At 41.8% G+C, this 14,052-nt stretch overlaps 1 protein-coding gene across 2 annotated transcripts in view; it reads left to right on the top strand.

Annotated features, from left to right (window-relative positions):
- The window catches only part of INTS9 (integrator complex subunit 9), a 104,056-nt gene that overhangs the window by 80,369 nt on the left and 9,635 nt on the right, over window positions 1-14,052 (top strand). For both annotated transcript variants that reach the window (XM_086703789.1, XM_025921591.2), the window contains 5 exons: window positions 771-951; window positions 4,860-4,920; window positions 8,378-8,549; window positions 11,565-11,689; window positions 13,715-13,882. In XM_086703789.1, the coding sequence (XP_086559915.1) occupies window positions 771-951; window positions 4,860-4,920; window positions 8,378-8,549; window positions 11,565-11,689; window positions 13,715-13,882 (707 nt within the window). The remainder of the gene's footprint in view (window positions 1-770; window positions 952-4,859; window positions 4,921-8,377; window positions 8,550-11,564; window positions 11,690-13,714; window positions 13,883-14,052) is intronic.

Below are 14,052 nucleotides of genomic sequence, written 5' to 3'. Positions count from 1 at the left end.
CCCTGACCACTGTCTCTTCCCTCGGTACCATACTCTAGTAATAGCAAGTCAACCAGTACTCCAAGTACAGCGCCTGGGAGAACCCATATGTCAGGGTTGGGAACAGAGGAGGATACAAGACACCAGAGGCTTCAAGATCTACACCCGAAAGCTCTGCGTTTCAGTTTGTTTTGGAAACTAAACAAAAGAGAAACTTAAGAGGGCTTTGATATTTTTTTTCTTTTGTAGCCAGTTATAACTTCTAATGTAATTATACCCATTAAGGTGCAAGTCCTCGTTTGATAACTTGTTTTTAAGTATTTAAAGTGTAGAGGATTTTCTTACAAATAACACATTAATGAAAGAAAATGCCACTAAAATGAGTCAAATGGAAAAACTTGGCCTATTTCCTTATAGGTCATACAGCAGTGGTCAGAGACTGAACAGAGACAAATCCAGCAAAGTTTTGAGCAGGAGCTAAAAAGAGAAGGAGCTTGGAGGGTCTGTCCTGAAGCTCGGCTGCCATTGGTAACCTTTAAAGCCCAAACCCTTAACTGCACACCTTGTTCCCAGGGACTGAGACGTCCATTAAAAACCCAACTGATTGTTAGCCTCTGGATTCTCCCACTCTTGTGCTATTCTTCAAAAGAAGCAGATCATTGTACCTGAGAAATGTATGAACAGAAGCAGGAAATGAAAGAAATCCAAATATTATTTTTAAAGTTTCTTTCTACCTTTATAAAACTGTTCTTCTGACACCACTGTTTGCTCTCTGACTTCAACTTTTCTAGCACTGACAGTCCGGAATGGAGGAAACGTGTTGGTGCCCTGTTACCCTTCTGGAGTGATCTATGACCTCCTGGAATGCCTGTATCAGTACATTGACTCCGCCGGCCTCTCCAACATCCCTTTCTACTTCATCTCCCCCGTGGCCAACAGTTCACTTGAGTTTTCCCAAATTTTTGCTGAGTGGTATGTCTGCATTCTTCTCCATGATTCAGTACATTCAAGCAGTAAGAATAAAATGGAAAAAGTTTTTTTAATGAAAAAAGTATAGGGGCGGCTGGGTGGCTCAGTTGGTTAAGTGTCCAGCTCTTGATTTCGGCTCAGGTCGTGATCTCACGGTTGAGCCCCGCATTGGCTCTGCGCTTAAGACTGTCTGTCTGTCTGTCTGTCTCTCTCTCTCTCTCTCTCTCTCTCTCTCTCTCTCTCTCTCTCTCCCTCCCTCCCTCCCTCTCTCCACCCTGCCCCACACCCTGCTCACTCACGTGCATGTCCACGCACTCTCATTCCACATATACGCACGCTCTCTCTCTCTGTCAAAAATAAAAATATAAAGGTTTTTTTTTTTTTCTCACATTACTATGAGACTTTGATTTTGTTGTCTTTCCATGTCTGTGATGTGAAACTTGTATTAATAAAAACCAAATCTGTTACATTGCTAGAGTATGGAGGAATAGTTGTCAAGGAAGGGAGGATGAAAGGCAAAGGGTTAACTTAGCACTTTCAAATTTAGTGACAAAATATTATACATTTATCTTCTCCCATGCTACCCTCTGCCTGTTACAAAGTGAAGTGACATTCTAGAGGCTCAAAAAAAGCCCAAGTTCATGTTGTGTGGAATTTCTAATACCAAATCTGATGATAAGAAAAGCTAGGTTCTTTTTCATTTCAATAGCATGATATTTGATAAAACTAAGTTTTATTACAGTAGGAAATTGTTTGATCCAGTCCTGAGGTGGGTAAATTATTGAACAGTATGAAGTTAGTGAACCTTTTTAGGATTATTTAGATGCATGTTTGAATCTAACTCATCTGGCCCAAAAAAGGGAGGGATGAGGGAAATACAGAACTTTTACAGTCGACCTTCAAGTGCCTTAGGGTGGTGTTTTTAGACGGGGACATGACACTTGCATAGGGTGTGTAATCCATTTTGATTGTATGGTAGTGTAATGGACACAGTGTTCTACCAAGTTTCTAATTAAGAAGGGATTTGTATATCATTCTGTCCTAACATATTCTATATGCTGTCTCCCCACTCCACCTTCTTAAAGGCACTTTTTCCTCCCCTTTTAAAAGTTGTGGTCAAGGACTTTTTTTCTCTATCTCCATTCAGACAAACTTCTCCATCCTGTGTGCATGTTAGTCATGTTTGTCCGTAGGGCCGTCACTTTATTGGTACCTGTTGAATTTTATCCTTTGCATTGGGTCATTTCTCCCCCAGCATAGGAAGTTAATCTTGAATAATTAGTAGTCCAGCCTAAGGATCACTTGCACAATTAGCATATTCTGAATTTCTTCATCCAGATCCTTAATAAAAAACTCCAGCCAGCCCTGTGAGGCCTGGGGGATGGTGTGCTTCTCAAAGCCACTCCGTCCCCACTGTGTGCTGTTCTTTCAAAATAATATCTTACAGGCTAGAAGTCAGGACCACTCTAATTAGAGTAGGTTGTTTTTGTTTCTGGGTTTTTATATTTGTTCGTTTCTAATATATGTGTAATACGCACTTACTATAGAAAACAATACAAGTTACAGAAAACAGGAAAAACTGAACCTGTAAACCCACTATCCAGAAGTAATATCACTGTTGGCATTTGGATGGATTTCTTCTTTCTATATGGGGATCATACCAATTATTTAATTTTGGATCCTGCTTTTAAATATTTTAATTTTTTTTTAATGTTTATTTTTGAAAGAGAGACAGAGTGCAAGTGGGGGAGGGGCAGAGAGAGAGGGAGACCCAGAATCTGAAGCAGGCTCCAGGCTCTGAGCTGTCAGCACAGAGCCCGATGCGCGGCTCGAACTCACGGACCGCGCGAGATCATGACCTGAGCTGAAGTCAGACACCCAACCAACTGAGCCACTCAGGTGCCCCCTGCTAATCTCACATTTTTAATGTGAGATTAGAGGATTAAAATAAAACTTTGAGGACATAGTTTTTACATGAATACATTATTACATCATTTGTATACTATATTATTTATTTAACTGTTGTCTTACTGTTGGACGAACAGGCTTTGCCCAGTTTTTTTCCTTTTAGTAATAAATCTTCAATTAATATTGTTGTGTGTATATAGGACTGCATCTTTTGCTTTAGGTAAATTACTAACAGTGGAATTACAGGAACAAAGAGTATAAATATGTTTTAATGTTGATTATACAAATCTCAGTTGCTTTCCAGAAAGATTTTTGTCTTCTGTAAATTGTTCCTCTTGCCCATTGTCTCCTGTAAATTGTCCCTTTTTTACTGATTAGAGATGTTATACTTTTCTTACCAATTTATTTGAACTCTACTCTTTGTTATACATCTGCAGATATTTTTTCCCCCGTCTTGGCACTTTGGATTTTAACTTTGATTTGTTTTTTAAATAATAAAGTCGTTACTTTGGAATAATTTTGAATTTACAGAAAAGTTGTAGAGGTAGTACAGAAAGAACTATATACCTTCTACTTAGTTTTCCCTAATGGCCACATCTTACATGGCCATACACATGTATCAAAACCAAGAAATGAACATTAGCACACATTATTAGCTGAACTACAGTCTTTTTCAGATTGTACCAGTTTTCCCACTAATGTCGCTTTTCTATTCCAGGATCCAGTCAAGGATACCACAGTGCATTTAGGTTATTGTTTTGTTTTGTTTTGTCTTGGGTTTTTTTTTTGTCAGAAATACTTTAGTTTTATATATTGATACTAACTAATGCAACATAGTATCCTTTGCAACAATCTAAGAAACCTTAAATGAAGATCTTCTATTTGTCTCTCTTCCTGACTTTAAAAAGTTTTGTCTTCCTGATTAGATATTATATATAATTCTATGTATATAAGTATATGTAATTTAGATATTATAAGGTAACCCTCCAGAAGTATCTTCCTTCCCTATTTACATCTTCCTCCAAAAAGGATATAAAGTAATGTTTTTTAAATCAAGATTAAAGAAAATTTTAAGTGTCGGGAAAATTAATAAGTTGTATTCATGAAGTTCATATAAAACCCAAACCCTGGAGTCCTGAACTACTCCCCAAAAAATAGTATCTGGTAGAACTGTTGAAATACTTTAATACTGTTTTAGTAGAATTCTTACAAGTAGTCGTGAACAAACATACATTATTACTACATAACGCCAAACCTACAGAACACCTGTCTTTTGAGTTATCAGTTGTTAACTTTGGCCACAATTGCTTTATTCAGACATCTCCATTTTTAAATGTCCGCTCTGTCTAGGAAAGAAATATAGACTACCTAAAGCATTTATAGAGTCTCCCAGTTGAGATACCACGTTACTCTCCAGTTTCAGTGACCAGTGTTGCTTAGTGCATGTGCAAAATACAAAGTTGGGTCTCTGAAGAAAGCCTATCACTTTCTCCTCAAAAGTGATCACTACTAATGCAATATGATATTTCAAATTGGATCCTGGAGCAAAAAAAAAAAAAAAAAAAAAAAAGACATTAGTGGAAAAACTGGTGAAATCCAAACAAAGTCTGGAATTTAGTTAGTTGTAATGCACTAATGTTAATTTCACAGTTCAACAACTGTATCATGGTTATGTAAGATGTTAACATTAAGGGGGCCCTGGGTAAAGGGCCCAAGGGAAGTCAGTACTGTCTCTGCAACTTTTCTATAAATCTAAAATTATTCCAAAATAACAAGCTTATTTTTCAAGGAAAAAATGTACTCAGGAATTTTAATGGTTAAAAAATGCTCACAGGGACTTGTTCTGAATATTCCGTAGATCCTGGCTTTCAATCACAGTGAGATTAGTTAACAGGAAAATTTTGAATACACTTTACTAGTGTTTTTGCTGCTACCACTAGGTGGCAACAAATGATCCTGTATGCCCTACCCTAACAGGCTCATCCGTTTTTCCTCTTTAAAAGGCTTTGTCACAACAAACAGACTAAGGTGTATCTCCCAGAACCACCTTTTCCTCATGCAGAGGTAAGAAATGGCATTATTGGGTCAAAGCAAGAAAAAACTGTAGATAAATGGATGATAACATGTCACTAGATTATAGAAATCCTTAGGTAAACTCATATAGTCCCTTGTTTCCCATGTGAGATGACCGCGAAGTACTCTAACTCAAGATATGTTACTTTCTCTTCTCATTAACACATTCTATTGCCAGTACGTGTTCAGTTCATAACCTACCTCTGTTCTGTTCACTGAGTGTTATCTGACCTCTACTACTAATTTCTTTGCATAACAACAGATTCGTTTATAGTCAAAGTCTTCTTTCCAGTTAGTCATGTTGATCATAGATGTGAAGTTTTAATGATGAAAATAATAACATTTAAGTTTTTAAAAAATAGAGGGTCAAAGGTACAAACTTCTTCTAAAATAAATAATTCATGGGATGTAAGTACATCATAGTGACTGTAGTTAACCATACTGTATTGCATGTTTAAAAGTTGCTAAGAGAGCAGATATTAAGAGTTCTCAAAAAAAAATCTTTTGTAACTATCTATGATGATGGATGGTAACTAGGCTTACTGTGGTGATTTTTTTTCCACAATATATATATTATTGGACACTTGAAACAAATACAATATATATAACGTAACAACATAACATAGACAGTTTTGTTTTCATTACATTTTTCACCAGTGTATCATGGATATTTTTCTGTGTGCCTCCTATTATTATTATTGCTACCTAGTATTCCATAGCATATCATATGAACATATTATAATGTACTTAACCATTCTCTTACTATCCAACAAAAGAGTTACTCCCAATTTTTTGTTACATTTTTAAAAAGGATGTTTAAATTGGTATAAGCCACTTTAGGAAACTGGCAATATCTGCTAAAGCTGAAATATAACATACTCCCTACTTCAGCAATTTTGTTCCTGAATTATATACCAAACAGAAATACATGGGTATGTCACCAAAAGACACAGACAAAAATCTTCAGAGCATTCTTGGTAATAGTGCTGAAATATACCTAAATGTTGTTAATAGTCAAGCGGATTTTGTGGTATATTCTGTGCAATGGAATACCTCACTTACATCAGTGAGAATGAATGAATTCCAATTATACGAAGTTATGTAAACAAATCTCACAAACATCATGCGAGTGAAATAAGTGAGACATAAGTAGACAGTGTGATTTTCTTTATATGAAAGTTCAAGAACACACAAAACAATTCTGTGGTATCAGAAGCCAGGATTGCAGTTATCCTGGAGGTGGGGTTGGAGGCAGTAGTAAGTGGAAAAGGACAAAGGGGAACCTCTAAGAAGCTGGTCACACTGCTCCTTAGTGTGCAGTTGGGAACATGGACTTTTCAGTTTGTACAGACTTCATCCATCCAAAGATGTCTGTGTGGATGTGCTTGTATACGATTTAGTTGGTGTATTTGTTTTACAGTTAACTATTTGATTCAGTGTAAATAGCAACAAATGTCCCACTAACTATTTTAAATTTGACAACTCCTGCCACCCCTGCTTATTGCTACTCCAAAGGACCTTTATGAGCCAGAATTTCATGCGGAAGGTTCTGACAAAGTCATTTTTCAGTCCACACATTCCGTTACAGCAGCCAAGGTTTTTCCAAGCTCTGTCATTACCACAGTGAACTTCAGGCTAGAAATGCAGTGATGTCTGAAAATTAAGCATGGCAAAGCATACTTTATGGTGGACTTTACCACTGAAGGCTGGTTTTTCTCCCCCCAACAAAAATTAGCCTTTTTTGTTTTCTAAGAGTGTTACTCTACGTTTTTACCCACATATTGTCACAGATTACCTTTGTCCCATTTAGTTAGGAATATGAAAAGACCATAGTTGCATGAGCAGGGTTCCTGAAACGCACTTGCCTACTTTAGGACATGATGGAGTTGACTCAGTATTGTGACCAGTGCCAAAGAGAAAATATTCTAGCCTTAGTACTGATAATTAAAAAAAAAAAATTTTTTTTTTACAGAATTCCTACCCTACAGCTTCATTGCCTATACAGTTGGACCTTAAATAAGTACAGAGGTAATGAATGGTCAAATGTAGTAAGTCAGCTAGAAAGGTAGCTCCAGTTGGCAAAAGAAAAGAGATGAATTTATCTTAGTTGCTATGCATTGATCAGTAGAACTTCAGGAACTGTAGGTAATGCCTAAAGAGTGATTTAAGTTGTGTGCAAAGACCCACTGCTATTCTTAGAATCCCATTCGTCTCCTTGACGGCAATGGATACAGTAGGCTTAGTCTTTTAGACAGCGCTCACCCATTTCAATGGGACAAGTAATGATTTGGGGGCAGATCAGTTATAAAAAGAATGTCCCTTTTGTTTGTATATAACTTGGAAGGGAGGTGGGAATTCAGCATTTGTCCCGTCTTTACTACAACATATCCCATCCAAGCCAGGGATGCCTGGCTAAGATCTCTAGAGTAGTGTTGCAGTGTTACCAGTAAAAGCAATCTCTCTGAATTAAAAATTAAATCTTTATAGTGAAGAGAGTTTAGCTTCCATTTGGGGGTTGTCCCATTCCGGCCACACTTCACTATTTGGGTGACTTCAGTTGGACTTGGGCTCCCCTCTTATGCATAATTGGTTGGTTCAGGATTAACTTATGTCACAGACTATTTCTTCATCTATTAGACGATATCTCAGGGGAGTATTCCCTTTGATATAGCTGGCATTTAAGGTCTCTGAAGTCTGGGTGTTTGTCATCTTACCTTTTGGTGCTAGAGTAGGGAGGTGGAGGCAGGGCCAGGGCAGCAGGAAGAGCTGCTGAGCCATGTCACAAGATGCCATCTGTGGCTGTAACTATATGGTGTTGTCTTGGGTCAGTTATGACGTTGGGAGAGAATTGCCAGGTATTGCTCTGGAAGGGAGATCATTTGATTCAAAACGTACACTTTTGAGACGAGTCTGAGGCTGTACATGGCCCACTTCTTACTACAGCTCTCTGCGTAGGACATCTCTGGGAGGACATCACACTCCCAAATTTCTGAAAGCCAATTTGGCCTTTGTCTTTGGTAAGTTGCCTCAGTAACTTACATCTCAAGAGGTGGTCCTGTGCAGGTGAACAGTTTTTCTTGTGTTGTTTATTGTTGACAGAATTTGGTGAGTCACATGTTTGGGGAAAATTACTTGTACTTCAAATAATAACTGATCCTGGGAACTTCTAGGGCCGGGACTCCCAAGTGTCAGGAAGCTCTAAAGGAAGGGTTAGACTGCATCAGGCCTTTAACAGCCTGAATAATATGTTAATACGTACCAAAAGGTTGCATCTGTTCAGAAAGTCACATTATACATAACAAAAAAAAAAAAAAAAAATTCAATCTTCCACAAATTGTAATCAGATTCATTTGTATTCTTCCTTCTGCTCATGCTCCCATGCTGTGCAGTCCTTCCCTCCACCTGGACAGGCTAACATCTCTTTGTGTGCTTCCCTGTACATATGTAGCTCATTCAGACCAACAAGCTGAAGCACTACCCGAGCCTCCACGGAGACTTCAGCAGTGATTTCCGGCAACCATGTGTGGTGTTCACCGGGCACCCCTCCCTCCGATTTGGGGACGTGGTCCATTTCATGGAGCTCTGGGGGAAATCTAGTCTCAACACCGTCATATTCACAGGTAAGTAAACAAACAAATAAAACCCTGCCCTTCCCACTGGGACTTTCACCCAGTGCACCAACCAGGACGAAATTTACAGTAAGGCATAAATATGAACACTCATCCGACATAAACCACAAGGGAAAGAGTAAAGCAAGATGGACTGTTAGGAAACTGTACTGGACAAAGCTTTCATATCCATTTTTCAGAGATTTTTCCCTGAGGCAGATTTCTACTGAACTGCTTTTGATAGGATTTTGTAAGCTGTTTCAAGAACGGCAGTAATCCTAGTAACCACTCTTGTGTTACCCTTTAGGAATTATTTCTTGAGTTGGGTTTTTCTCCTTTGGTTATAGTTTGCTCTGGCTTACACTGTTTTTTCTGGAGACAAACCCCTCAGAGTAAAACAAATCCTTTAATGAAGCCAAGCAGGGGTTTTACTTCATCACTATATTATTTTAGCAACTTTAGGTCTTCAGACAGCCTTGGGATTTGGAAATCTTATGGGCAATTGAGTGAAAAACCTTGATCTGAATCTGGTCCAGTGTACTATAATCTAAGCCAAGTTACCTCACCTCCCTGAACCTCACTTTCTTCATTGTAAAATGGGATTGTTGATGGCTCCTTCCTTGGGCAACTCTGTGTGTTTACTGAAATGTTATCAGAAGGCACTTCATGCAGTGCCTGGCACATAAAAGTTGTTGAGAAAGTTATCAGTTGATTTCTTTCTCATTGCTTTTAAGACTTGAATGATGGAATAGAGTCTAACTGTGCCCAAATCTTCAAGATCAGGGACACTGGGGCCCTTTCCTGTGCTCAGCCTGTTTGTGAGGAGTGCCAGAGGCCTCTATCACACCACCAGTCAAACAAAGTTGGCTTTATTGATTCACTGCAGCTGAGAAGAACACATGGGGAAGTGGGAGGCATCTCAGAACATGTTGGAAAGAACTTATGGATTTGGACTTGTGTTGGGTGATTTTGAGGTAGGTTCACAGATGTGGGACATTGCTCTGGATTGGCCGCTGTTAGGAAGCAGGAGTGGTTAAATGATTGAGTATCTTAACAGTTCTTATCTAGAAGGCAAGAAGAATGGAGCCAGGATAGGGTAATGTTTGCTCCTTTTGTGGTTCGAACAGTGTTGTGGTTGTGTGTTCAGGCATGATTATGGAGGGGTTCTTGTTTTTGTCTTGATCCATTGTGGTCACCAAATGGCCATGTCTGGTGTTAGGGTTCTGTGAAATTGTTGATGTCCAACAGGAGAACAACATGGCCTGGCCATGACTGACAGGCCGGCTCCGACTATAACTCCAAGACCCGGTAGAAAGTGCCAGGAGAGCTCAGAAAAGCAGCTTCAGGGGCTTCTTCTCTTTCCTAAGCCCCCTTTTGGCCAAAGGCAGAGAAAGTCAGGTCACAAGACATTGACCCACAATACCCAGAACCTCACCATGGCCAACTTTTGCTAAGCAAGAGGTATTCTGGAGAACATTGTAGTAGGACTAAAGGTGGTCTTTCATTCTTTATGAGGGGTTACTGACTCTGATATGACAGTGGGTACAGTATTTTTATAGGCGCAGTAAGAAATGTCTGCTGTAGTATAATTTTTCCTTTAGCCAGCTAAGAAGAAATCAAGGGTTGTTTGATTGTCCATAACAACCCTGGTAATGAATTTAAATCTAAACCCATTTTGAGGGACTTTCAGAGAAGCTATGTCATGTATGATGTCTGGTCACGTCAGAGATGAATTTTGGACCACTTTTTTGGATTGTATTACAGCTGTGGGAAAGTTGTAGCTCACATAGTACACGTAAAAAGGGAGTCAGTTTTCTCCTAGGTAGCTGTCCTTGCCTCATATTTGGGGGGTTCTTCTTAGAGAAACAGGAGCCACCAAGGGGAAGTAATTGAAAAATCGGGAAGTTCCAGGGTGCCTGGGTGGTTCATTCGGTTAAGCGTCTGACTTCTGCTCAGTTCATGATCTTGCAGTTCGTGAGTTTAAGCCCCACATCAGGCTCTGTGCTAACAGCTCAGAGCCTGGAGCCTGCTTCCCCCCCCCCCCCCACTCTCTGCTCCTCCCCTGCTCATACTCGCTCGCTTTCTCAAATAAACATTAAAAAAAAAAAATTTTTTTTTTTAATAAATAAAAATCTGGAAGTTCCATCAGTCATCCTTAATGCACTGGGAGAGTTAATGGGATGGGTAAATGTAAGCTAGAGGGCTGTAAGAAGTGATGTCCTCATGGGGGCACAGGCTGTTGGGAGTCTAAGTATTATATTTCACACCAGAAATGTAATCTCTGCCACACAGGCCACAGTGAGTAGTTCTGGGTTTAACAAATGGGCCGTCATGGCAAGCGTGGTTCCCAGTCACCGCGCACGCCAGGCTTTGCCGAGAGGAGCATGACAGTCCCAGCAAAAGCATCTGTTGACATGAGGCCAGGGTCCTTTTCTCATGTCTGCCCTGTCAAGTCAGTGGTATGTCATTTGCCTCATACCTGCTTGTTAACTTCGAGCACTTGATTCGAGAGGCCTATGCCAGGTTTCCCCACTGTGAAGTCAGCTTTTACATTTAATCAGTATCTTGGGTGGGGGGACACTTTGAGACTATGTATCCTTGTCTTCCTCAAATTTTTATCTAATTTTTTTTGCATCTATTGATGATCCTGGTACGAAGAAATTATTCCTGTGATGGTTGCGAAATGATAAATTTTTTTTTACTTTCATTGTTTACATTTATTTGGCATTCTGTTGCAACAAAGAGTTTTCCCTTCTCCCCCATTTACTTATGTAACCCCTCATTTATCTCCTCCGTCTCTCTGTGTTGAAAATCTTGAGCCCACACCCACCCTGCCCTGTTCATTCTGGCCTCTCCCCGTCCTTACCTGTGAGTAAGTGACCCTCTGCAGTGATCAGGAATCCAGCTCCCGCCAGCCTCTGCACTTCGGTACGGATTCCTCCTGGCCTTGACCACACCAGCCGCCTCCTCACTTGGTAGCAACTCTGTTGCTTGCATTTTAAATTTTCCTTTTTGTGCTCCCATTAGAACCTGATTTCTCCTACCTGGAAGCACTGGCTCCCTACCAGCCCTTGGCCATGAAATGCATTTACTGCCCCATCGATACGCGACTGAACTTCATTCAAGTGTCAAAGCTGCTCAAAGAAGTACAGGTAAGGAAGGGAAGTGCTGGTGTCTCCCCACGGCCCCGATACAGCCGGGAGTTTGCGGCAGGGCGGGCCGTCTGGCTGCGCTTCTTCCCTTCCTCGTGTCCCCGGAGTCTGGAGTCCGCGGCATGCTGGCACCTGTGCCGGTCACTGCCCCGCCCCGCCCCAGGTAGGGGGCTTTAAGACCTGGAAGCAGTTTCTGTTCTAAAGAAATCAAAGGTGGAAGGGAAGGAAAGCATTAGCCTGTTATTTTTGATGAGGACCTTCTGTGTCCAGTCAAAAGCAAATCGCCCCCTCCCCCCACCAAAATAGCCCTAGAAACAGACTCCTCAAGCCGAAAGACAGTTTCACTGAAACCTGTACTGGTTCCTCGTTGCAGATGTGGGTTAGTACCACGAACACTGTTATTTTGCTTTTTGTTAGGGGTTTGTTTTGGTTTATTTTTTGTGGCTTCTGTTTGTTTTTTCCTTTTGCATCTTCTGCCGTAGGGCAAGGGAAGAAGTAGTTGGGTAAAGCAGTGGGTTAAGGAAGACCATCTATACAGGAGAATGTGGGGGGGGGGGGGGGCGGGGAGTAAAAATCACTGCACCGGGTCAGCAACCTCTTGGCACAAGTTTGATAGTAGGGTTGGGGGAGGCTGCTTGCAGTTGGCGAGGGAGAGGCAAGAGGAAAACTTCTCATTCCCCATTGCCTCAGGAGCTTAAAGGAATACCAGGGCGCCCTGGCATGTCTTCTGTCGCTTCACCTAGTAATTTAGCAAGGTACGATTAGCTCCCTTCATTTTTCTTGGCCTAGGTCAGAAGTTTGCTTTCCTCCTCACAGAACCTATGACCTCAGGATGGGAGGCACTTACCCAGAGCTCTAAGGAAGGGTAACAAGAAATGGAAAGCTGAAGAACCTCAGGAATGCAGAAATAATGGATTATGGCCATCACTAGCTTGCTGGCCCTACAAGGAAAGAATATGGGCTTTCTCTAGACATGATTGAGAGTAGTGGATAAGTTTGGGCTGATTTGGCAATTCGATACCCACCGTGTACTCATCAGCACACTGGCAGAAGCAGTTAAGAGCCTGTTGTTTTCATGACTAAGTTCCCCCTGTGGTCCACACGGCAGCGGTGTGCTCATGGAGCCCCTGGCGGTATATGACTGTGGGAGCCAGAGGCTACCTGGTCCCCACTGTAGGAGAGGGAAGCGGGGACGGGTCCTCAGGCTGCGACTGTGCACTCGGATGGCTTTGAGAAGAGTTAGGAGATCCTAACCTAACCTTCCATCAGGAGGAAGAAAAGGATCAGCCCAACGGAACAAGTGCTGTTTTTAGTGCATCCGGTCGGCTGTTCCAGTGCTTCCTGTTGGAAGGCCTTCCAGGAGCTGGAGGTGAGCTCCAGGCTCTTAAGTAAAAGCAGTGTCAGTACAACTCAGTGGGCTACCTGGATCCATTTTCACTTGGGTGGTATTTGTCCCAAGTAAATGTTGGTTTACTATTTTTGTCTCTCAGAATAACAAAGAGATATTTTGCAAAAAAGATCTGATTCAGTGTGTCCCACACAGTGGAGTATGTGAGCTGTGCACTGCCCACTGTCTAACACCAGTGCACTTGCAGATACCAGAGAAGCCCCCACCCCAAAACACCAGACTAGCCCCAAAGTCAGCAGTTCTTGCCAATCGGCCAACAGCTATACCGGTCAGTGATGGTAGGTGTGACAAGAAGACTGCCCTCAAGGGGCTTGGGCACCAGTTGGGCACCAGTTGGGCACAGACCTATGGAAGTTACCATCAAAATGACTTAAAAACAGTGAAAACATAAAAACAAATGCAAACGGAGGCAGTGGATCCCCCACTAGTCCACGTGACTGGCAGTTGAGGGCTTTGCTCTGAAATGTTTATTCTTTCCCCGCACTGCACTCCCCTCTCCTGCTGCCCAGTGTTTGGGTTTGGGGGGGTGGGGTCAGGAGGTGGTGAGGCAGAGCAGGAGTGCGGGCACACGGAGGTGGGCCTCCTCCCTTACTTGCCCCTGTCCTGTTGGTTCTCAGCCGCTGCACGTGGTCTGCCCCGAGCAGTACACGCAGCCACCCCCAGCGCAGTCCCACCGCATGGACCTGATGATCGACTGCCAGCCGCCTGCAATGTCCTATCGGCGGGCCGAGGTCCTCGCCTTGCCTTTCAAGCGTCGGTACGAGAAGATCGAAATCATGCCAGAGGTGAGCTGTTCTCTTTCTCATGGTCACACCCAGGTTTTCCACTTGAGTATCTGAAAAAAGATGATCTCAGAGGTGGCTTTCTTGGCGTTGTGTCAAATGCGGATGAACCAAAGAACACAGCCCCTTAAGGAACTGGGAAGAGAGGCGGGATCTTCAGAACCGCCTTATTT

The sequence above is a fragment of the Puma concolor genome, chromosome B1, assembly GCF_028749965.1.
Source record: "Puma concolor isolate L17-30 chromosome B1, mPumCon1.1.hap2, whole genome shotgun sequence".
Taxonomy (NCBI): Eukaryota; Metazoa; Chordata; class Mammalia; order Carnivora; family Felidae; genus Puma; species Puma concolor.
This window is presented reverse-complemented; position numbering and strand designations above follow the sequence as displayed.